The sequence below is a fragment of the Desmodus rotundus genome, chromosome 3, assembly GCF_022682495.2.
Source record: "Desmodus rotundus isolate HL8 chromosome 3, HLdesRot8A.1, whole genome shotgun sequence".
In the NCBI taxonomy this organism is placed as follows: domain Eukaryota; kingdom Metazoa; phylum Chordata; class Mammalia; order Chiroptera; family Phyllostomidae; genus Desmodus; species Desmodus rotundus.
Genome location: NC_071389.1, coordinates 85,434,391 through 85,459,881, shown reverse-complemented (window position 1 = coordinate 85,459,881; position 25,491 = coordinate 85,434,391). Strand labels below are relative to the sequence as shown.

The 25,491-nt window shown below is 38.6% G+C and overlaps 2 protein-coding genes across 4 annotated transcripts in view; one reads left to right on the top strand and one right to left on the bottom strand.

Moving 5' to 3' along the window:
* RIOK1 (RIO kinase 1) overlaps nucleotides 1–12,306 on the bottom strand; it is a 34,227-nt gene extending 21,921 nt beyond the window's left edge. Inside the window, exons 1-2 of the mRNA XM_024552293.3 lie at nucleotides 12,012–12,306; nucleotides 8,937–9,144 (exon numbers count right to left, since the gene is read on the bottom strand). Of these exons, the coding sequence (XP_024408061.1) occupies nucleotides 8,937–9,144; nucleotides 12,012–12,082 (279 nt within the window). The 5' untranslated portion in view covers nucleotides 12,083–12,306. The remainder of the gene's footprint in view (nucleotides 1–8,936; nucleotides 9,145–12,011) is intronic.
* Nucleotides 12,307–12,399: 93 nt separating this feature from the next.
* The window catches only part of CAGE1 (cancer antigen 1), a 57,274-nt gene continuing 44,182 nt past the window's right edge, over nucleotides 12,400–25,491 (top strand). For 2 of the 3 annotated variants that reach the window (XM_045189172.2, XM_024552370.3), the window contains exons 1-5: nucleotides 12,400–12,805; nucleotides 14,689–14,900; nucleotides 16,284–16,371; nucleotides 17,988–18,508; nucleotides 23,562–24,620. In XM_045189172.2, the coding sequence (XP_045045107.2) occupies nucleotides 12,772–12,805; nucleotides 14,689–14,900; nucleotides 16,284–16,371; nucleotides 17,988–18,508; nucleotides 23,562–24,620 (1,914 nt within the window). In that variant the 5' untranslated portion in view covers nucleotides 12,400–12,771. Of the gene's footprint in view, nucleotides 12,806–14,688; nucleotides 14,901–16,283; nucleotides 16,372–17,987; nucleotides 18,509–23,561; nucleotides 24,621–25,491 lie in introns of those variants that run through there. The other variant, XM_045189174.2, reaches the window with a different exon arrangement.

The window sequence follows — 25,491 nt, the reverse complement described above, 5'->3', positions numbered from 1 at the left end:
TCTCTCACACATCAATGTTTCCCTCTCTTTCTCCCCCCCTTACCCTCTCTCTAAAAATGAATAAAATAAAATATTTTAAAAGACACATAGAGACATTCAAGATGGCAAGGATTAAGTGGATGTTATACTCACCCCCTACCAGGACAAAACTGGAATAACAACTAAAATATAGAGCAAGCAACCTAAATAACCAACTGAAGAACTGCTGAAGAGCAGTCTTATAACCAAGGATTTACAGAAGCTGCCACCACACCAAGACTGATGGGAAGGGCAGGAACACAAAAAGGGCTGGCTCTGCTCCCACAGGTGGTGGCTGAGATTCTGGATGGACATCTCAGCTGCATGCAAAAGGTTCTCCCTGAGAGGCGTGGGGTCTCAACTCCAAGCTGGGCTCCCCAGTCCAGAGTACCAGAGCCAGAAAGACATACGCATATTAAATCTGGCTGTGAAAATCAGCAAAAATTCTGTCTGCCGTGGAAAGGCAGAGGTCTGCTAGAGACACAGGTGGCTTCTTAAAGGGCCAACACACAAAATCTTGTTTACTCATCCTAGGCTCCTGTAAAGGGAGGGTGGAGTGGATTCGAGTCGTGTGAGAAGAAACTGGGTTTATGGCTCCGGGGACAGAGCTGAAGGGACAGCCGCCAGGATCCCTGTGCTGAGTACATTCCCCACACTGCAGACACTGTTTTTCTTGGACTTCCATCCATATGGTATCAGTCTGGGGGAATGCAATAGCCTCATACTCTGGATTCCCTCTTATCCTACCCTGCAGAGGTTGTGTCCTGCTGAGGAGTCAGCTACCAGGGCCCGGGTGTAGAGGTCTGGACAGACTCAGGGTGTGTCAATGACTGAGTTGTGTAGCTTTGAGACGAAGGCCATTCCCCTTGACTTTTTTTTTTTTTAATATATTTATTATGCTATTACAGTTGTCCCATTTCCCGCCCTTCACTCCACTCCATCCTGCTCACCCCCTCCCTCCCACATTCCCCCCCTACAGTTCATGTCCATGGGTCATACTTATAAGTTCTCTGGTTTCTACATTTCCTATACTATTCTTACCCTTCCCCTGTCTATTTTCCACCTATCATTTATCCTATTTACTCTCTTTACCTTTCCCCTCTCTCCCCCTCCCACTCCCCTACTGATAACCCTCCATGTGATCTCCATTTCTGTGGTTCTGTTCCTGTTCTAGTTGTTTGCTTAGTTTGCTTTTGTTTTTGTTTTAGGTGTGGTTGTTAATAACTGTGAGTTTGCTGTCAATGTTACTGTTCATGTTTTTGATCTTCTTTTTCTTAGATAAATCCCTTTAACATTTCATATAATAAGGGCTTGGTGATGATGAACTCCTTTAACTTGACCTTATCTGAGAAGCACTTTATCTGCCCTTCCATTCTAAATGATAGCTTTGCTGGATACAGTAATCTTGGATGTAGGTCCTTGCCTTTCACGACTTGGAATACTTTTTGCCAGTCCCTTCTTGCCTGTAAGGTCTCTTTGGAGAAATCAGCTGACAGTCTTATGGGAACTCCTTTGTAGGTAACTGTCTCCTTTTCTCTTGCTGCTTCTAAGGTTCTCTCTTTCTGTTTCATCTTAGGTAATGTAATTATGATGTGCCTTGGTGTGTTCCTCCTTGGGTCCAGCTTCTTTGGGACTCTCTGAGCTTCCTGGACTTCCTGGAAGTCTATTTCCTTTGCCAGACTGGGGAAGTTCTCCTTCATTATTTGTTCAAATAAGTTTTCAATTTTTTGTTCTTCCTCTTCTCCTTCTGGCACCCCTATAATTCGGATGTTGGAACGTTTCAAGATGTCCTGGAGGTTCCTAAGCCTCTCCTCATTTTTCCGAATTCTTGGTTCTTCATTCTTTTCTGGTTGGATGTTTCTTTCTTCCTTTCTGTCCACACCGTTGATTTGAGACCCAGTTTCCTTCACATCACTATTGGTTCCCTGTACATTTTCCTTTGTCTCTCTTAGCATAACCTTCATTTTTTCATCTAGTTTTCGACCAAATTTTACCAATTCTGTGAGCATCCTAATTACCAGTGTTTTGAACTGTGCATCTGATAGGCTGGCTATCTGTTCGCTGCTTAGTTGAATTATTTCTGGAGCTTTGAAGTGTTCTGTCATTTGGGCCTTTTTTTTTTTTTTGGTCTTGGCAGTCTGTTACTTAAAGGGGCGGAGCGTTAGGTGTTCCCGGGGGCAGGGTAACACTGGTTGCTGCGCTGTGACTCTGTACGTGGGGGAGGGGCCGAGAGGGAGCAATGGCACTTGCTCTACTCTTCACCGGGTTTCAGTCACTCCCTCTGCTACCCACAATCAAATTGGGCCCCTCTGGTGCTGGTTCCCGAGTGGGTGGGCTTGTGCACGCTGTAGGCCCCTGTGGGTCTCTCCAACGACCTCTCCTGTGAGGCTGGGAGTCTCTCTTGTGAGGCTGGGAGTCTCTCCTGCTGCTGCCCCAACCCCCACGGGTATTTTCCATTAGAGGTTTGAGGCTGTATTTCCCTGCGCTGGAGCCCTGGGTTATGCGGTCTGCTTCGTTCCCCCACCGTTTGTCCCGGCTTATCTATGCGCAAGTGTGGGGCTGCGGCGTGCTACCCGCCGCTCTGCCTGCCCCATTCTCTGCCACTCTGAGTCCGGCCCTCTCGGTGTATCTGTGAGCAAATGTAGGGCCACAGGGTCTGCTAGCGGTCAGACTGCCTGCCCCATTCATCCCACACTCCGTCAGTCTCAGTCTCAGTCTCGGTCCCACGACGGCAACTCAACTCGAGTCCTCTCCGCACCGGCTGCCCGTCTCTGACCCTCCTACCGGTCTGGATGAATGTTTCTTTTTTATCTCCTTGGTGTCGGACTTCCTTGCCGTTCCATTTTCTGTCAGTTCTGGTTGTGCGAGGAGGTGCAGTGTGTCTACCTATGCCGCCATCTTGGTTCTCTCGGCCCCCCCTTGACTTTTTGGTGAACTGACTGGCACCTCCCCCTCATGAAAGACCTGCTAGTCACACTCTCCGGGATCCCAGCAGCTCCACCCTGCTGAAATCAGACTCCTGGTTGAATCTGTGTAAGATTGAGCTGTGTGGCTCTAGGGCAAGGGCCACTTTTCCCCTCACTGACCAACCAGTCAGTGCAAAGCCCTCCCTTCACATAGATAAATCTTGGTCTGATAAAACTCTGCTGGCCTTACCCTGACGACTCTGAGACCCTGCCCTACCATGAAGGTGTGTGAGCAACCAGCAAGTGGCACCTAGACTTGGTTTACCCCAGGTTATTTCCTGAATGGCCTCAGACCCAGCACTGGCATTGAGTTTGAACTTGTATCAATATATTGAATACTACTCGCCCCTACCCAATGACTCACTGAGAACCTACATTATGCCAGAGGCTCTTTCAGTGACTGAGCCTAAGAGTCAGCCAGCAGGCAGAAACAGGTGGAAGTAAATTTCAGGATGCCTTGCAACTTTTGGGAAACTGTCCCTGGGCCCAGTGCTGGTAAAAGTCAGTCTTGGTGCACAGCATGGTCCTTCCCAACGACACTCAGGCCCAGCAGAGGAAATCACAAACTGTAGATCATCTTCTAGCTCCAAACGCTTTGCCCAGGGTCAGTCACAGGCAGCATCTGACATTGTGCTGAACCAGAGTCCCTCCCAAGAGGCCCCAGAAACAATACACCCAAGTGGTCAACTTCAGCCAACATCAGAGCAAGATACAATTAGCTTCACAAGCAGAATATCCAAAGGGATATCTTGGTAGGCACCAGACCCTACTGAGGCAAATTCTGCTGTGTGTGGTCAGTATCTGCACAGCAGCTCATATATTATGGTTAAAGTTAATCCTCACAGTCAGTCAGCCTTCGGGTAGACCCCACACACAAATGGGTCAATAGCAATCAAGACTCAATTACAACAGGAGGACCCACAAAACACAAACAAGAGACATTCCAGGAGCACCCAATTCAGGTGGTCAAGGAGACTACCACTGGGTCCCACAGAAAACCTACTACATAAGGTCACACTACCAAGACTGGGAGTCATAGCAGATCCACCTAATACATGGAAACAAATACAAGAGGCAGCCAACATGGGGAGACAATGAAACAAGCCCCAAATGAAAGAACAGGAGAAATCTCCAGAAAAAAAGAGCTAAATGAAATGGAGGCAAGCAATTTATCAGATACAGAATTCAAAGTTATGGTTATAAGGATGTTCAAGGAACTTAGTGAGCACTACAAAGTCATGAAAAAGGACACAGAAACCATAAAAAGGAATCAATCAGTCAGAAATGAATACAGTATCTGAAATGAGGAATACACTAGATAAAGGAATCAACAACAGGTTAAATGAAGCAGAGGATTAAATCAGTGATTTGGAAGACAAGGTAACAGAAAACACCCAATCAGAGCAGCAAGAAAAAAAAATTTTTTAAAAATAAGTATAGTTTAAGTGACCTTTGAGACAACATGAAGTGTAATAACATCCACATCATAGAGGTACCAGAAGGAGAAGAGAAAGAGAAAGGGATTGAGAATCTATTTAAAGAAAGAATAACGGAAAACTTCCCTAATCTGGTGAAGGAAAGACACATGGTACAGGAAGCACTGGGTCAAAACAAGATGAACCCAGAGAGTCCCACACCAAGACACACATAATTAAAATGGAAAAGGTTAAAGATAAGGAGAGAATCTTAAAAGCAGCAAGAGAAAAGCAGTTAATTGCCACAGGAAAGTTTCCATAAGACTGTCAGCTGGCTTCTCAATAGAAAAGCAAGGACCTACAACCAAGACTACTTTACCTAGCAAGACTATCACTTACAATTGAAGGAGAAATAAAGAGCTTCCCAGCAAAAAAAAAAAAAAAAAACAAAAAAACAAAAAAAAAAAACAAAACTAAAGGAGTTCATTACCACCAACCAGTATTAAAAGGTCTTCTTTAACCCTGTGGAGGTTGCAGCTAATCTGAGAGATACAAATGAACTCTTTTCTTAAAAACTGTTACAAACATCAGGTGCATAGGTATAAGGCCATGACTAGCTGCTCGTTTGTACATGACTAATGTTAAGCCATAATGTTAAAGCTGTCAGTTGGTTATAACAGGTTTCTTAAGGGTGTGTAATATCTGATAGTAAATTGTAGTTGAGAGATACCACAAACTCCGAAGTCAGTGTTCATATAGGTGTATTTTTCCGCAAATTTCAAAGTCAGTCTGTTGTGGGGTTCTTTTCACTTACCATTGAAAAAAACTGGAAAAATATAACAATGAAATAATCTAACAGATGCTGAAGAACTTCAGCAAATGCTACTCAAGTCCGAAGATGATAATGATAGAGTCAAATGTGAAAATGAAAGTGATTTAGAAGATGAAGATTATATGGAAGTCCATTCAGAAGATTCAGATACCAAGCAACATATTTCTAGTGAAGATGAATTAGACATGAGAAATGTTTTTTAGAAAAGATAAAAAATCAAAATGGAGCAAAAATCCAATAGAACTCAACATAGAAAACAGCCACAGAATATTTTTTATCAACTTCCATGTATTTTATTATAAATAATTAATATAAGAAATGCAAATTTGCAGTTTTTAAATTTTTTTTCACATTTCAGCATATACTAGTAATGAATTTATCTCTCAGATACACTCAACCTACACTGTAACTTTTTTGACTATGACCTCTTCAGGGTTAAGAAAAAAAAAAAAAGAGGAACATAGTTAAATTAATAAAATGGCAATAAATATGTACCTATCAATAATCACTTTAAATGTAAATGGCTTAACTGCTCCAATCAAGACACAGGGTAGCTGAATCAATAAGAAAACAAGACCTACATACATAATGTCTACAAGAGACCCACCTTCATATGAAAGATACACACAGACCAAAAATAAAGAAATAAAAAGAGATATATCATACAAATGCAAATAAAAAAGGCTGGGGGTAGCAATACTTATTTGTGACAAAATAAACTTAAAAGCAAAGGCTATATAGTAAGAGACAAAGAAGAACGCTACATAATGATAAAAGGAACAAGAGAATATAACCTTTGTTAACATTTACGCACTCAACAAAGAAGCACCTAAATATATAAATCAATTATTGATAGACATAAGTGGAGAAATCAACAGTAATGTAGACATAGTACAGGATTTTACCACCCCACTGACATCAATGGACAGATCTTCCAGACAAAAAATCAGCAAGGAAAACAGCAGTCTTAAATGACACACAAAATCAGACTGATTTAATTGATATATTCAAAGCATTTTACCCCCAAAGCAGTAGAATATACATCCTTTTTAAGTGTACATGGAACATTTTCTAGGATAGACTATGTTAGAACATAAAACAAGTCTCAATAAGTATAAGAAGATTGAAATCAGCCCTGGCTGAGTAGCTCAGTTGGGATCAAGACAGGAATGTCCGCTTTCACCACCCTTATTCAACATAGTACTGGAAGTCTTAGCCACGGCAATCAGACAAGAAAAAGAAACAAAAGGCATCCAAATTGGAAAGGAAACTGTCATTATTTGCAGATGATACGATAATGTATGCACAGAACCCTAGGGATTCCACCAAAATACTACTAGAACTGAGAAATGAATTCAGTAAAGTAACAGCATACAAAATAAATATCCAGAAATTAGTTGCATTTTCATACACCAATAATGAACTATCAGAAAAGGAAACTAAGAAAACAATCTCATTTACACTTGCATCAAAAAAAATCAAATAAAATACCCTGGAATCGATTTAACCAGGGAAGTAAAATGCCTATACTTGGAAAATTATAATAAGACACTGAAGAAAGAAATTGAAGAAGGTAAATAAGTGAAACCATATACTCTGTTCACGCATATGAAGAATTAACATAATTAAAATGCCCATACTACCCAAAGCAATCTACAGATTCAATAAAATTCCTATGAAGATACCAACAGCATACTTCACAGAACTACAACAAATATTCCAAAAATTTATATGAAACCACAGAAGTGCCTGAAGAGCCATAGCAATCTTGAGAAAGAAGAATAAAGTTGGAGGGATCACACTGTTATCATACTATACAAGGCCATAGTAATCAAAACAGCATGCTACTGACCTAAAAACAGACCTATAGATCAATGGAACAGAATACAGCAGTGGTTCCCAACCTTTCTGGCACCAGGGACTGGTTTCATGGAAGACAATTTTCAATTCTTCCACAGACTTGGGGGGAGAGGGGCAAGGAGGTAGAGCTCAGGCAGTAATGCCAGTGAAATTTCACCCACTCGCCTGCTGCTCACATCCTGCTGTGCAGCCTGGTTCCTAACAGGCCAGGGACCACTGTGGCCCAGGGGTTGGGGACCCCTGGAATAGAGAGCCCAAAATCAACCCATACCTTTATGGTCAATTAACATTCGACAAAGTACACAAGAACATACAATGGGGTAAAGACAGTCTATTCAATAAATGGTGTTGTAAAAATTAGACCAATATGTGCAAAAAAATGAAACTAGACCACCTTCTTACATCACACACAAGAATGGATAGACTTAAATATAAGACTTGAAATCATTAGTCTTAAAAGAAAACATAGGCAGCAAAGTCTCTCACATTTCTCTTAGCAACAATACTTTTTCTAATATATCTCCTTGGGCAAGGGAAACAAAAGAAAAAATAAACAAATAGGAATACACTACACTAAAAAGTTTTTGCACAGCAAAGAAAATCATCTATAAGGGGCTAATATCCAAAATTTATAAACAACTTATAAAATTCAACACCAAAAAACAAACAATCCAGTTAAAAATGGGCCAAGAACCTGAACAGACACTTCTCCAAAGAGGACATACAGATGCCAATAGACATATGAAAGGATGCTCAATGTCACTCATCATCAGAGAGATGCAAATTAAAACCACAATAAGATATCACTCCACACCTGTCAGAATGGTTATGATCAATAAATCAACAAACCATAAATGCTGGCGAGGATGTGGAGAAAAGGGAATCCTCATGCACTGTTGGTAGGAATGCAGACTGGTGCAGCCACTGTGGAAAACAGTATGGCGTTTCCTCAAAAAAGTAAAAATGGAACTGCCTTATGACCCAGTGATTCTACTGCTGGGACTATATCCAAAGAAACCTGCGATACTAATTTGAAAGTACATACGTATACCTATGTTCACTGCAACGTTACTTACAATAGCCAAGATTTGGAAGCAACCCAAGTGTCCATCAGTAGATGAATGGTTAAAAAAGCACAAGTGAATACTATTCAGCAGTAAAAAAGAAGGAAATCTTACCTTTTGTGACTGTATGGATGGACCTGGAGAGTATTATGCTAAGTGAAATAAGTCAGTCAGAGAAAGACAAGCACCATTTGATTTCACTCATATGCAGAATCCAGTAAACAAAATAAACCAACAAACAAAATAGAAACAGACTAAAAAATATAGAGAACAGACTGATAGCTGTCAGACAGAAGTGGCGCTACAGGGCTGGGTGAAAAAGGTGAAGGAATTAAGTGAAGAAAAAAAAGTTATAGACACAGACAGCACTATGGTGATTGGCAGAGGAAAAGAGGGGAGGCAGGAGGTAAAAGAGGGCAAAGGGGAGGTAAGTGGTGATGTACGGAGATGTGACTTGGGGTGATGAACACACAATACAATATACAGATGGTGTATTACAGAACTCTACACCTGAAGCCTATATAACTTTCCACGGACATGAACAATGGTGGGGGGATTGCCTGTGGTGGAGGCAGGTGCTAGGTGGAAGGGGCAAAGGGGGAAACACTGGGACAACTGTAATAGCCTAATCAATAAAATGTAATTAAAAAGAAATCTATGTAACTTTATTAACCAATGACACCACAATAAATTCAATAAAAAAGAACTGTAGACTCCCCAAAATTAAAATAAAGAAGATAAAAGCAAACAACATAAAAATGTATAGACTCAGTTATAATACCTGTGGGTTACTCCCTCCATTTGAGACACAACCCTTGGTGAGTTTTCCAATGCCATCATCCCAGTCCCAATCATTGTCGTCATCATAATCTTCCTCTTCCTCTTCATCTTCTATCTCACCTTCATCCATCTTTTTATTCACATTATTTTGAAAGTCTTCACACAGAAAGTCATCTTCTTCTTTCCTTATCTTCCAGTTAATGTTTTCACTAGAAATAACAATGTTTTAGCGTGTTTACACATACTCTAATTGGACTTAAATATGTACTTATTTTTCAATATAACACATATGTAAGTCCAATTGATTATATTTATTTACAATATTATAAATTATGCCTAAAAGGTTCCCTTACTACGTATCTGCCAATAAGTCAATCTTACCAAGAAGTTTTCCTGTTTATTCAGAGTTCTGTTCCAGTTGTTTGCTTATTCTCTACGTCCTACTAAAGTAGTACATCGGGTGTGAAATGCACCTCTGCCTTAAGTTAGAATTTATATTGCTATCTTCTCTGTTGAATGAACTAGCTTTGATCAGTACTCTATACCTGAGTAGGAAAACTACTTACAGAACTGCTTTAAGAGTGGGTAAAAAAAATAAAATAGAGAATAAACCTTTCTGACAAAACTTGAAAGTAAGTCTGAAGCAGCTTTACTTTGAACTTAATACCACTTTGCAACATATGAAGCTGTATTCAAAATTCCTGTTACACAAAGAACTTCAAATCACCTTTGCTCACGAAGGGATGAAGTGGTGAATACAAGCACCACAAATGAGAAAGTAGGCTGGGTATAACTAAACAGATGAAGGGACTGTCAAACCCAAACAACAGGCCCAAAGCAGAGAAAATACAATAGGGTGTTTTTGCCAGGTAAGAATTCAGACCCAGTGTTACCGTATCTTCTTAGTTTTTCAAGAGAAGCCAGGAATATGGATTTTTGTGTAAAATCTCCCACTTAACTGGCATATTCAATTTTAACAAAACATTGCGCGTACCTAACAAAACATGTCTGGTAGTCAGATTGAACAGAGATACTACCACTTTTAACATCTTATGTAGAGAACAAGGACAGAAATCATATAAAATAATTGTTAATATGCACTACCAGCTTAAAAACTAAGATGTGAGTTTAAGTAAATTCAGATTATCAATCTTGACTTATTAATTACCTATGGTTTACAGGGCTTCAAATCTCCATGGAATAATCATTAAATACCCACTATTTACTAGGATTTCATAAACATAACCCATAAATTGATCCTTCATTTGCAAATAATCGAGAGTGGCATGTTAAAGTTATACCTTCAGTAACACTGGGACTTCTCAACCTCAGCTGGACAATTCTTTGTTGTGGGAGATTGTTTTGTGCCTTGTAGGATTTTTAAGCAGTATCTCTGGCCTCCACTTATACCTACCAGATGCCACTAGTGTAGCCCCATTCTTAGCTGTGACTAACAAAAATGTCTCCAGAAACTGTGTAAAGTCATGAGGGGTGTGGGGGGCGGGTGGTGGTGCAAAATCGACTGGTTTATCTTTACAGCATCCAGTGATGGACGGTAAACCAGTTCACACTCATTAATTATTGAATTATTCATTTAACAGCCACACTAGTTGTGTTTCTTCTTTCCCCTGAACTTCTTCCCTAAGGATTTTTGTATGCTCATGTGTAAACATAAATCTGGAATGTCCTCATTTCTCTGGCTAAATCCTACTTATCCTTCCAGTATTAGCTTACTATCACTTGCTCAGGTAAGTTTTTCCCATTCTTCACCCATTTCTCCTTTGTACTACTGACCCAATTCTAATACAAATCATTTGTCTAATTATTTAATATGTTCACCCTGCTAGAGTACAAGCTCTTTGTCAGAGTGGTGTTTACCAATGCAATCCTACCAACACTAGATCTGACCATGGAAAGCAATCAACATATATTTACTGAAAAATCTACAATTCATAAAATTTACATACAATGAAACCTTACTGTAAACACAAAGATCTGTTTTCTTTGAATTCTAAAATAATTATTTCATATTTCTTTTATTAAAAGTTATTCTTAATTCCTTTTGCCTCATGTCCCACATTCAACCTACCACTGAATTGTCACTTCTACCTCCAGAACGTATCTCTATGATCCTATCTCTAATGTACATCAGCTATGAACTGAATTACTTTATTATTTTTGTACTGCTTCCACCATGCCTTCCAAAACCATCCTCTCCATAGTAGAGTGATTAAGTAATAAATCAGATGATGTCATTCCTCTGCTAAAATCCCTCTATGACTTTCTCAAGACCTAGAATATCTCAACTCCTCACCACCACTTGTAAGGCTCTACATGAGCTGGCCCCTTCTCACTTCTACATCGTTACCTACATCTATCTTCTCAACTACCTTTGCTCTAGGCCACTAGATACTCCTTTCACAGCCAGGCGGGATCCCACCATGGATACTTTGCACTTGCTGTACCCTATTCCTGAATGGCTGTTATCGCCTCTTCCTGAGGTTAGCTCACTCTTGTGCATTTTTGGCCCTAACCCCTCCCTGACCAAATCATAACTTAGTCTATCAACTGATTTAAATTATTTGCATAGTATGCATCATCGTCTGTTCTTTTGTTTTTTTTTTTTTCAATATTTGTCTGTACTACTCTGTCCTCCCTCCCAAGTAGAAAGTAAAAAGTCAATGACAGGGACTTAATTTATCTTGTTTATCACTATCTCCAGCGCTAAAGACAGAATCTGGTATATTGGGCGCTCACGTACTTTTGAACACTGAATGTAGTTAAAGCGCAAAAACTTATGTTTCTTAATCGCTAATTCCAACTTGGCCTCTCAGCGATGCTAATCAGCCTGGAAACCCTGCACCTCCTTGACAAGTGGCTTTCAATAAATAACTGCCTAAACTGGGACTAAAGTCACGGCCGGGATGGAGAAAGATGCAAAAGGCTGTGAAGCGAACTCCAAAGTGATGAACTACCAGTCTCCCTCTAAACCAGTGTTAACTCCCCCACGGGAGAGGGAGCGGCAGAGAGAGAGAAATCCCAAAGGAGTCGGTGTACTTAATCAATCGCCTTCTACCTGTCGGAGGAATCCGCGTCGTCGAACTGCCCGGGGACTACCCGACTCATCAGCAGCCGCCGGTAGTCCATGACGGAACGCGCACAGCTTTAGCGCCACCGGAAGCCGCTCACCCAGAGCTGGGCCAGGAAACACACAATGAGTTCAACTTCACGGCCTCTCTACGGATGTCCGCCTCGCACACCGCTCTTAAGTCCTCTTTGCCAAACGCGCGCGCCACGTGCTTTAAGGAATTAAAACCTACAACCACGGTACTGCAGCCCCTGCTCGACAGGAATCCCCGCCCCGCCGGAAATCTTGTTTTGCCGGAAGTCCCGCCCCACCTTGGCAGGAGTTTGCGCCGGACGGTTCGCGGGAGGGATACAGCGGTGTGTGAGGTGGCCTTGAGTCACCCGGGTCGGTCAGCCTGTGTCTACTATACCACCCAGGGAGTTCAGTTTCTGCACCCTGCTTTGTGTGTCCCTCCCGTTGAGGACGTGTCCACCAGCCCATAGTTTCTTCGGCTTTGGAGCACACACCCACCATTCTCAACGGGGGTGACAGACTTCGAAGCCCTCCAGGCAGAGCCCGCAGGTTGCGCGGAGGCTTGGCTTCAGCCGTCCCCTGCGGAGATTGGCCGGGGTGAGCGGGCGAGTGTCACTGGAACGTTATGGCGTTCCCACATTCCAACTGCGACTTCTTAACAGCTATCCGCGGATGAGCTTGAAAAGTTTTCTCCCTCCCGCAAAATCTGGTGCGGGGGTTGGGAGCAGAAATCCGTATGGTGGCTGCAAGAAACGGCAAGGACTCTGGAAGTGAGCACACTTTTACGATTTAAAGCATTTAGTGCAGTGTTCTGAGGTGAAAATGAGTTGTTTTTAGAAACTTTGTCATACGTCCGAAAAGAACTTAAAAACAAAGCCTTAGTATTTTGTCCAGTGACCCCTCTTTTTTTTCCTGCATAACTCACTTTGATTTATTTCGTGCGGACCCTGCCCCCAGCCCCCAGCCCCCAGCCCCCAACGACACACCCCGCGCGGTCTCGGGAGCCGCTCTAGCGCCCAGTGAGGGTGCGGAACGCGAGGGCGGAAGCACCCGCGGCCGCCCCCTCAGTCTCCTTCCGCGAGATCCAGTGACATTTCTTTTAATGCCCATTTTGAAACAGGTATTGAGTGTCTCTGGAATATCTATGGAAACATTTGAATAAATATTTTAAAAGTATAACATCTGGTAAAGTCAGAATGAAAGATGGAAAAAGTAAGCCTAACTTAAAATAAATTGGCTGATTGTGCCGTACGAACAAAGTTGTAAAAGTTTAATAGGAAGTTCTGGATTCACAAACTTAAGAAATAAGGCCCTTCCCGGTTTTTTTCATTTGGAAAACGAAATAAGGTTTTCAAACCACATTCACCACAACGTAGGTAGCATTTGTGTGTTTGGAAAAAGGGAAAAATTTGAGCATGAAGTTGAACCATTCACCAACCCTGACTAGCCTGCTAGGTTCAGTGGCTTTTTTATACTTAATCAAAGGATGACATAAGTTTTAAGAAACTTAATCCTCAATAAATTATTTATTTGACAATAAAATAATTCAGGCAAATTGGTAGCAACTGTAGATTGAGAAGGTCTAATAGAAATAAATAATTGGAATGCAGGATTTATTAATATTTACTTTGGCCAACACTAGTGGAGTTTTTTCGCTGTAGAGGGGTATTGGAAAACGTAAATGGACTCCTCTCCAAGTATGTATAATCTATATAATCCTTGAAGCAATGGTTAAGACTAAAACAGTAAAACGAATAGGTACCGAATTGTGGGACAGATTTAGACTAAAGACCTTGTAGGAATTTTAAAAACTAGGTGAATGGGTAAATAGGAAGGTTTTAGAAGAGAGAAGCACTCGCCGGGACAGACTAATGAAGTGGTAAGGAACATGACCTGTTTGCAGGGAAGCGAGCCTGACCTTACCAGAGCAGAGGAATACTGGCTAGGTAAAATGGGTTCAGGCTTTGTAAAACCTAGGAAGTCAAGCAGAAGAATTTTAAGTCATTGTGATTGGACATCCTTTCCATCCCCATCCCCTAACAGAAGAGGAATCACAAGAATATGGACCAGTGTGATGACTTAAGGGATGGAAAGAAAGCATGACTTGTGAAAATTGTTTTTAAAGGATAAATGGACAGGGCTTGGTAACTGAGCAGCGCATGGACAAAGGTAGAAGGATGCCAAGCTTTCAAACTCTAACTGCCTGAGAGAGTAAGTGTGGTATAGGGAAGTGAGGGAAAATTCACTTACAATCTTGGATTCGAGTTGATAGAGATATGCAAATAGCACATATCAAGTAAATAGAAATACAGTGGTTGGTGGAACTTTATAGGTCTCTGATAATATTTTGTGACTATCTTTTGAATAAATAACTTAAAGATCCCTTCACCTTCTGGGTCCCAAGGCTTCTATGTAATTATTGAATAGTAGCGACACATATTGATTTGCTTTTGTTCAAATTAGTATTTACTACCATACAAAGTTGCTGTGGTATATTCAGACAAAAATTTTTAATTTTTCCAATAACTTGACAAATGAAATCTTAAAATTTAGAACAATGAACTTTCCTCTTTTCTTAGTATGCAGAGGGATGGGGGAAAGCTTTTTGTTTGCATATACTAATAGGCCTTAAAATTATGTTTTTTTAAAAAAGCCTTCCATCATTCAACAGTTAAGACCAAGAATTATCAAAAAGTTTGGTCATCACCTTCAGATCCTGTATATTTTGAAGTGGATGCTTCTCATGAAAGATTAGAAAACATGTCAGAAGCGGATGCCATGAATTTCAGCAGTCTTTCTCAAGACTTAACATACGCAAACTCTCCCTTCCATATGGAAACCAGCAGTACTACAGACTTGCCTCAGGTGTGCATTGCTTATAAGTAATGGGAGGTACAGATGTACTTAGCATTCACATTGTGTTCCATATGAAAATGTATTCAAAAATATAAGGAACAATAAAGAAATCTCCAGTGGAGGCCTAGAAAAGAGAAATAGTGGAAATAGTTTTCAAGAAAGAATTTTACAAATAGAGTGTTAAAACTGATCCTTTCTAGCCTCTTCATGAAGTCCCATGAGTATAGCCAGAAGACATGCTGCAACAACTCAGTCACAGAGTAAGAACAAGAACACAAGGAGCCTGACCAATATTTTCATTTTGAAAAATATTTGGTCATAATACTATGGTGCTAATCAGGACCCAAGTTACTATGTACTGAATTATAAAGAATGAATGCTTAAATGATGTGAGTGAGGAGGTCCTCCCTCTTGGATTTCATTATAGAAAGTATATAGATCAGAGGAATAAAAGGCTAATTTTAGCTAAAAATAGTAAAACCATGTAAGACAAGAGTCAGAAGTGATCTTGGAAATTCAATGAGCAGTAGAGTCCCAAAAAGTTTGTGTGAATATAACATCAATACATGCGAGTAGTGCTATTTTATTTTTCAAGTATATTATTCCTGATACTTTAAAAATCTAATTAGGAGAAATGGTCTAAATTAGCAACAAGTCCAAACAGCAGATAGTTATAAAATATAATTCAGTTTTTATTGTACTTGAGGTATGTTCAGAAAGTGGAACAATGCTATGAAAAGCATATTTAATAGACATTTGTAACCAGCTGACTTTAATAAGAGATAAGAACTTTTTTAGAGAATCATTTAGTTCCACATACTTGATATACTGTTCGTGATTGAACCAATGTTTTCCTTAAACATTTAAAATATTTTTCTTACTATTTCATTTATACTGTTAATTTATGTAATACACCCTCTCATCTTAGATAACATTAAGGTAACTTTGAGAACAAGCCCTACATGAATTTTTATAGATTTCTATTTACTGTATTCAGATTTCACCTCATTACCATATCCCTATTTTATATATCCAATGGTTAAAAACTTGAATAGACCATATTTAACTAACGTCAAGGAATTATAAGTAAGAGATATATAGGTTATCATATACTCCTATGTTTATAGGAACACAATTTGACGCACCAAAAAACCCAAAGTATTAAAATAGCAAGATACTTCTTTAACTCTCAAATTAAATATTATGACTTTATTAGCATGATTTTCCTAAAAGAGAGCTCAAATATGCAGTGGGGAAAGATACTGAAAAGCACATTCTACCTGAGCAAGAAAAAATTCTGACAAAAATTACATAGCAATGTACGTATACCTTTAGAAGAGGCTTATGATGTTTGAAGTATTAATATTGATATCTTTTTTATTATTAATACAGAATGAAATAAAGACTGTAAAAAGGGAAAATGAGCCTAAACTCACACTTTCTGAAGAAATTTATAGCACACTAGATGATTTGTTAGGGGGTGAGTATGTCTTTGTTTGCAATATACAAAGAAACTAAGATCTTTTTGTGTTCTATGTACAGATTAAACAAATAGGGAGATAAAGTTATACATATGTGCATATGTGTTTATGTATAATGATGCTTTTTACATAAAAATTTAAAACAAAACAATACTGTATAACCATGGTTTGCAGAGGGTGCTGCAGTATATTTTGAAATTTGAAGGAAACAGTGGTACTAAACATCTCTTGGGCCCCACAAATTACTAGCATGAGATAGCTCACTATTTCAATATACAGTGGCACCTCAGTCCTCAAATTTAATTCATTCCTGAAGGCTATTGGAAAAGTGATTTGTTTGAAAACTGAATCACACCTGAGAGATGTGTAACTGATCATATAGGTGTCAGCATGAAAGGGTTATTGGGTTGAGAACCAAAGTTTTATTCAACAACCAAGACGTTTTTTTCATGAACAACCTGGGTGAGAACTGAATTATTCAAGATGGGAAACATTCTAGAACTGAGGTTTGACTGTAAAACTACACTACAATCCTTTCTATTAACATCTTATTTACAAAGATGTGGTTTTGGAGATTGCCATGATAAGAAGCAAGTATTGCATGAAAATCAAGGTGAAATAGATACTGAGGGTTGGCCTTGTCCAATCTCTGCAATCGAGTAATGAGTTTGGTTGTTTAAGAATGAAATAAAATATTTTTCTTTTGGTTTATGTTTATTTTGAAACAGCTGTTAAGTTGGTAGGACAAATAATTAAGTTGTTTGAACTTAACTACTTAACAAGTGGAACTGTTAGGTATAGGGGTTCTGTGAAAAAACTACTGAGATATTGAGGTGTCACAGAATGAGAAAGTCTGGGAACTTGATATATAGTATTTAGGGTACATAAGTGACTAGTAAAAGAAAATATGGATGGGAGGAATGAATACATAGTAATTTCAGCAATAGTGGTTATCTCTGGGGAGGGAAAAAGGAAGAAATTTAGATAGAAGGGAGGGATCATTAATTATTTTTGCTACACTTTCTATTTTGCCTTATTTGCTTCTGGTTTTTAAAAATATTAAATCTGGGTAATTTGTCTCATTGAGAAACTGTATATAGCATACCATTTAGAAGTAGTATCCTAGAATCTTACCAGCTTTGTGATATTAGGCAAGTGATTTAATATCTCATGTCTGTTTCCTTATCTGTAAAACAAAGATAATAACAGTCCCCACATGGGATTGTCATGAGATTAAAAAAGGGTAAGTGTGTTTGCTATATACTATTCACTGTGCTTTTGTATTCTTTTGAAACATTTTATAATTAAAACATTTTAAAATTACAGCATAACAAAAGAATTTTGATGATATCTTGGACTTTGTTGTACCGGTATTTGACCAGAATAATATATAACAAGCTTTTTGAAGCAGTCATTTGAGAACTTCTTTCTGCCATAGAAAAGTTGTTTTGTTTGCTAGCACAAAGCCATGCTAAAATCCACTCAGTGCTAAAGGTTGAAATATATATAATTCTTAAAAGGCTCAAAAACTTTATTTCATAAATGTTAATAGAACTGTTAATACATAAATTTATGGTCAGCTAATTCTTATTTTCTTCTATCTCTTTCTAATGAGATGTCTACAATGGAAATTATTCACAGGATGTGCTAACTGGACCCATTGACACCAGCATTTCTTCCTTCAGACAATGTGAACCCATTTGCAAATTTCATCAGATGAAAATATGTAATGATGACATAACATTTCAAAATCTGACAGGTGGCATTCCTTACACAGAGAAGCCAGAAATGCAAAGTCATGTATATAATTATGCAAAAGACAACAATATAAAGGAAGATTCAATTAATGAAGAAAATTCAGGGGAAACTAGCACTTCCACAAATGAAGACCAACTTGTTCATGAATGTGTCAGGCAACCTCCTAGAAGTCCTCCTGGAATCCACTGCAGTAGAGAGACACTGAAATTCATGGACATGTCACTGGCTAAAAATACTGCCGAGGACTCTGCCCTGAACCCTAATCAACCTGAAAGCTTCTTGTGTAAAGAATGTGTACACAGTGATGTTGAAAACCCATTTTACAAAGAGAATAGCTTTAACCAGTATGATCAGAGAGCTAATGATAAAACAGAGGAGGTAAGATTTTTCATGGTCAGTACAGCCTGTATAGTATTGAAGGATGTTTTCTTTTCGAGCAAAATGTCAAAACTTCATTTAAAAAAATTTTTTATTGTATATTTTCCATTGCCATTTAGTCCCCTCATACCCTTCTACTCACCCTCAATCCCCCGCCCCATAATCACCATACCATTGTCCATATCCATGGACAAAGTTCTTTTTTCCTTTTTGCTCAATCCCTCTACGCCACAGGTGGCAAACACAAGGCCCTCGGGCCAAATCTGGCCCGGCACCTTGTTTCTACCCAGTATCAGCACCAAGCTCTGGCTTACCTGTTAAAGAGTAGTTAAATTTATACAGTCCTAAAATTACATTTGGCCCTTTGAAGGCAACTGCAAGGCTGCTGTGGCCTCCAGTGAAAATGAGTTTGACACCCCTAACCTCCTGTACCCCTTAGCTGTCATCCTGCTCTCTATCTATGGGGCTATCCCTATTTTGCTTGTTAGTTCAGTTTGTTCATTAGATTCCACATATGAGTGAAATCATATGGTATTTGTCTTTGTCCGACTGGCTGATTTCACTTACATAAGGTTCTCCAGGTGTATCCATACTGTTGCAAAGGGTAAAACTTTCTTTTTTATGGTTGAGTAGTATTCCATTGTGTAAATGTCCCATCGTTGTTTTATCCACTCATCTACTAATGGACACTTGGGCTGCTTCCATATCTTGGTGATTGTAAATAACGCTGCAATGAACATAGGGGTGCTTATGATTTTTTGAATTAGTGTTTTGGTTTCCTTCAAATATATTCCTAGAAGTGGGACTGCTGGGTACAGATCCATTTTAATTTTTTGAGGTATTTCCATACAGCTTTCCACAGTGGTTGTACCAGTCAGCAATCTGGTTCAAAAGAGTTTCCCTTCCTCCACATCCTCACTGGCACTTGTTTCTTAATTTATTGATGATAGCCATTCTGAATTTGCATTTCTCTGATGAGTAGTGACGTTGAGCATCTTTTCATACGTCTATTGGCTATCTGTATGTCCTCTACAGAGAAGTATCTATTCAGGTCCTTAGCCCATTTTTTAATTGGAGTGTTTGTTTTTCTTTTGGTGTTAAGTTGTGTAAGTTCTCTATAAATTTTGGGTATTAACCCCTTTACAGATATATCAACGAATATATTCTTGCATTCTGTGGGTTGTCTTTTTATTTTGTTGCTGTTTTCCTTTGCAGTGCAAAACCTTTTTTAGTTTAGTGTAGTCTTATTTGTTTATTTTTAATTTTGTTTCTCTTGCCTGGGGAGATAACATCTGAAAAAATATTGCTACAAGCAATGTCCGAGATTTTGCCGCCTATGTTTTCTTTTATGATTTTTATGGTTTCTGTTCTAACATTTAAGTCTCTAATCCATTTTGAATTTATTCTTGTGTGTGGTGTATTTTTCTGCATGTATCTGTCCAATTTTCCCAATACCATTTATTGAATGCACTATCTTTAGCCCATTATATGTGCTTGGATGTTTTGTTTTAAGTGTATAATCTGAGACCTTTCCAAGCCATGATAAATTATTTAATCAGCACAAAGCACATTACTTCTATAGGGAAAATGCCTTCCTAGAACTTGATCAATTTAGAAATAAATTTTTCTAATAAAATCAAGCTCATAACTTGGAAATTTGCTCTACCAAACAATAATTTCTTTGAGCATCAGGGCTCTGTCCTATGCTTTTATACATTTACTTCTTTTATGCATTTTAGCACCTACATGGTGTCTTGACTATAATAAGCTCTTATATTTGGTGAATTAAGTTGGCTAGAACTCAGCATACAAATAGAAAAATGTTGTGAAGAGCAAGCAGTACAGAGGTATTAAATTATTTGGCAGGAAATGCTTAAGATTTTTCTATCATATGGTATTTGTATTGGCAAGGAAAAATTTTTTTTTTACCAAAGTGAAAACATTAACTTGTCTTTTGATTTATTAATCCTGTGCATGTAGTATCCTAAGAACACTAAAGATACTAACAGTATAAATTCTGTGTGCTCAGACCAAAAAGATGTTAAGAATTGGCATGGGCAAGCAGAAAAAATCAAAGAATAGCATAAATAATATCTTTTTATTGTGAGTTTGATGAGAAAAGCTATGATTATTATGTTTAATATGCTAGTATGACCAGTTTTTGTTCATTTATTTGGAAGCAGCATTTATTTATTTTTTCCTTTTGTTTAATTGTTGTTCAAGTACAGTTGTCTCCATTTTCCCTCCATTACTCCCCTTTGGCTTTGTCTATGTGTCCTTTACACATGTTCCTTGATGACCCTTCCTCTTTTCCCCCCTATTATCCCCACCCTCCTCCCCTGTGGTTACTGTCAGTTTGTTCTTTATTTCAATGTCTCTGGTTATATTTTGCTTGCTTATTTGTTTTGTTCATTAGGTTCCATTTATAGACAAGATCATATTGTATTTGTCTTTCACTGCCTGGCTTATTTCACTTGCATAATGCTCTCTGGATCAATCCATACTGTTGCAAAGGGTAGGAGTTTCTTCTTTTTTTTTGCTATGTAGTATTCTATTGTCTAAGTGTACCACAGTTTTTGATCCACTCACTTACTGACAGGCACTTAGGTACCTTCCAACACTTGGCTATTGTAAATTGTGCTGCTATGAACATTGGGGTGCATAGGTTCTTCTGAATTGATGTTTCAGGATTCTTAGGGTATAATCCCAGCAGTGGAATTGCCAGGTCAAAAGGGAGTTCTATTTTTAGTTTTCTGAGGAAATTCCATACTGTTTTCCACAGTGGCTGCACCAGTCTGCATTCCCACCAGCAGTGTACTAGGGCTCCCTTTTCTTCATAACCTGGCTAGCACTTGTTTGTTGATTTGTTTATGATGGCCCTTCTAACCAGTGTGAAGTGGTATCTCATTGTGGTTTTAATTTGCACTCTCTGATGGCTAGCGATACTGAGCATCCTTTCATATGTTTCTGGACCCTCTGTATGTCCTTGGAGAAGTATCTGTTCAGGCCCTTTGCCTATTTTTTAATTGGGTTGTTTGTCTTCCTGGAGTAGAGTCATGTAAGTTCTTTATATATTTTGGAGATCAAACCCTTGTCCAAGGTATCATTTGCAAATATATTTTCCCATACAGTTGGTTCCCTTTTCATTATGCTGATGTTTTCTTTAGCCATGCACAAGCTTGGAAGCAGCGTTTAAAAGAGGACTTTACTTCCCTATGTTTGTTTCTGGAAAATAACATTTTAAAAATCTGCTTAATTAGGATTTCCAAAGATTATACCTTCCTATTTCCATTGCATTTACTCATTTATTCACTCAGTCATTAAATACTTTCAGGCATCTAATATAGGCTAGGCCCTGTGCTATGTGTTGGTTATATAATAGTTTAAAAAAAAAAGATGTAAATTTTGTCATACTGAAAAAAATGTCCTAGTAGAAGAGGTAGACATGAATCACATAATTATAAAAATAAATGCGAATTTTCAACTACGGTAAGTATCTTGAATAAAACTTGCATATAAATTGTAAGTAGCCCTGGCTGGTGTGGCTCGGTGGGTTGAGCATTGACCTGCGAACTGGAAAGGCCACTGGTTCTGTTCCCTGTCAGGGCACAGGCCAGGGTTGCAGGCCACACCCCTGGTTGGGGACGTTACAAGAGGCAATCAATTGAAGTTTCTCTTGCACATCGATACTTCTCTCCCTCTCTGTTCCCTTCTCTCTCAAAAATAAGTCTTTAAAATCTTTAAAAAAATAAAGTGTACATAAAATGTATATAACATTATGTAAAATTACATATAAACTTGCAGCAATGATTGGTGCTGCAAATAAAAGTAAGGTAGGTGTCTTACAGTCTTGGTCAGGGAGTTTGGAGAAGGCTTCCCAGATGTAGTGGGTATTGAGCTGAGCTCTGTAAGATGAGTAGGAGTTAATTAAGTAACTGGGGGTGGAAGAGCCTTCCATGCAGAAGTAACGTGCAGAAAATCTGTGGCTGCAGGGAGCATGGTCCCTACTAGGTCCTGAAAGAAGACCATGGTTGGTGAGTTGGAGGGAGCAACAGGGATGTAGTAGATGAGGATGGAGAGTAGCATGGGTCAGATATCAAGATCAGATATTAGGACCTTGTAGGCTCTAGTAGGGATAGTTGTCTTTATCCCAGAACAATACAGAGGTTCAGCCCTGGGCAGGTGGCACAGTTGGTTGGAGTGTAGTCCCATGCACGAAAAGTTTGCAAGTTCCATTCCTGGTCAGGGCACATACCTAGGTTGTAAGGTTGATCCCTGGTCAAGGTGCATACAGGAGGCAACCGATGGATGTTTGTCTCTCACATCGATGTGTCTATCTGTCTGTCTGTCTCTCTCATCAGTAAACATATCCCTGGGTGAGGATTGGAAAAGTAAAATAGAAAATAGAAAATATAGGGGTCCAATATCTAAATTCCAGAAAGTGATACAGCCCACTCCTACAAGTATCTTTTACTGCTTTTTTAAATGTCATATTCATTTCAGCTTTGTTTTCCTACAACATACTGTCCTTTTTAACCACCCCCCCCACACACACAAATCTGTGTTTTGGACAGAAATCAACCACAAGACATGTTCATCTGGCATTCTAATGTTTACAAGAGTCATAGCACAATGAGATAATGGTTTAAAGAGGAATGAAAAAAGGATTCAAAAGAGGCCTCACAGTCTGTAGGGTAATTGATAAATTTGTTGTAATTTATGTGAAGTCAAAGAACGCATGTTATATGTATCCAGAAAATCTTGTATCAGAGAAAATGATGACAGTATCAAAGTTGAATTTTTTGTAAAAGTAAGTGGGATACATATTTTTATCATATACCTGTTGTTTGTGCTCTGCTATGCTGTTAGATGCTATTCACACATTTAGCAATTAATACTTAAGTGTTTTTGTTAAGTAGGTGTTATTATTGGAAGTAGATAGTTATTTTATGGCTGAGGATACCAAACTAGGGATCTACGATTCAATGCCAACTCTGACTTCAAAGTTCAAGGCAATTCTACTCTTTCACTCTTATTTACTCTTAATTTATAGGTTGCAGTTTCTTCAAAAGGGATACAGGATTCTGGGGAGATTCCTGAGATGTCAGTCAGTCACCAAAAGGAAGTTGTTGTGGAGGACATGGAGAGTCTAGAGATTGTGTCAACTTGTTCTCCTGCAGGCATTTCTTGGAGTGGTGGGGCATGTTGGGAGGACTGCAGGATACCTGAGGCAGAGCAAAGCTTGGAAAACTTACAACCTCTGGAAGAGGATATGGCTTTGAATGAAGTCTTACAGAAATTAAGACATACTAACAAAAAGCAGCAAACTCTGATCCAAAACCTACAGTGTACTAACATGTACTTAGAGAAGAAAGTTGAAGAATTACTGGTGAAGACTAACAAGCAGCAGGAGTTGGTTGATATCATAAATAAGCTAAAGGAGAATGTCGAATCATTAATTGAAGACAAATACAGAGTAATGATAGAGAAGAGTGAAACTGACAAGATATTACAGAATTTGCATGGCATTTTAACTAACACCCAAAAACATCTTCAGGAATCTAGAAAAGAAAAGGAAATCTTACAGGTAGAGCTTAAGAGGATCAAGGGAAATTATGTTTGTCTACAGGAAAGGTACGTAACTGAAATGCAACAAAAAAACGACACTGTTAGTCAGTACATAGAGATGGGCAAAGCCTTAAGCAAGAAAGAAGAAGAGGTAGAGAGACTGCAGCAACTCAAAGGAGAATTGGAAAGTGCCACAACTTCTGCTTTGAACTTATTGAAAAGGGAAAAAGAGTCCTGGGAGCAAGAGTTCCTGTCTTTACAAGAGGAATTTCAGAAACGTGAAAAGGAAAACCTGGAAGAAAGACAGAAACTGAAATGTAGACTTGAGAAATTGGTAGCTCAATTTAAAAATGTGCAATTCGTGTCTGAAAGTGAAAGGGCCAAGAACACAAAGCTTCAGCAGAAGATCAACGAAGTAAAAAATGAAAATGCAAAACTTCAGCAGCAGGTTGCAAGAAGTGAGGAGCAAAATTATGTCCCTAAATTTGGGATAGCTCAGCTAAAGGAGCACTTAGAGGAAGTAATGAAATCAAATATCACAAAGGTACTATCACAAATTCAAAATCTCTAATGCAGAATTTCAGGGGTTTCTAATAATTTGGTGATGCATCTTTAGGCATGACACATTTTTTTGCAGAAAGAATTATTAAGCAAAAAGAGAATGGAAAATGCACCACAGGTTTAGAGAAGTTTCTTTGGTTCTTAGCTACTCATATTAAAGAACAGTCATTTCAAGTCTCTTGTGATTATTATGGTAAAGATGAAAATTAACATTGGAATTTTTGTGGGTACCTCTGACCAATAATCTGAAGCATCCTTTGAGAAAGGATTTTTCTAAGTGGGGATTTTAATCTTTTCAACAATAAAAGTACATAATATAATTCTGTATTTGGTTTACCAACCTATATCACATTAATTTTGTAAAATTATAAACATTTTTATTGAGATATAATTGATAAATAACATTATATTAGTTTCAGGTGTACAACATAATGGCTTGGTATTTGTATACCTTGCAAAATGATCACCACAATAAGTGTAGTTAACATCAGTTAAAAACAGTGTGTGAGTATGAGAGCCTCATATCAGTATTTTTGGAGGGGCTGTAATTTGGTGTTCTCTGCAGTTCAAATGGCTTTTTTGGCAACCAAGAACCTGAAAGCATGTCCTGGAAGTAATAATTTTCACAAGACAGTAAACCTATTTCAGTTGTATAGGCCTGCCTTAAAATAGTACAATCTTAAAAACTCTTGACTACTTAGAAAGAAGGCTAATCTGAACAAGAAAAATGTGTAAGTTTATTTTTTATAATTGTTATACCTTGAGCTGATATTTTGCCTTGAAGATGTCCTGGGTAGACTCTCTTTCATGAATCTGTAATCAGTACATATACTCACACATATTGTTGGCAAGTA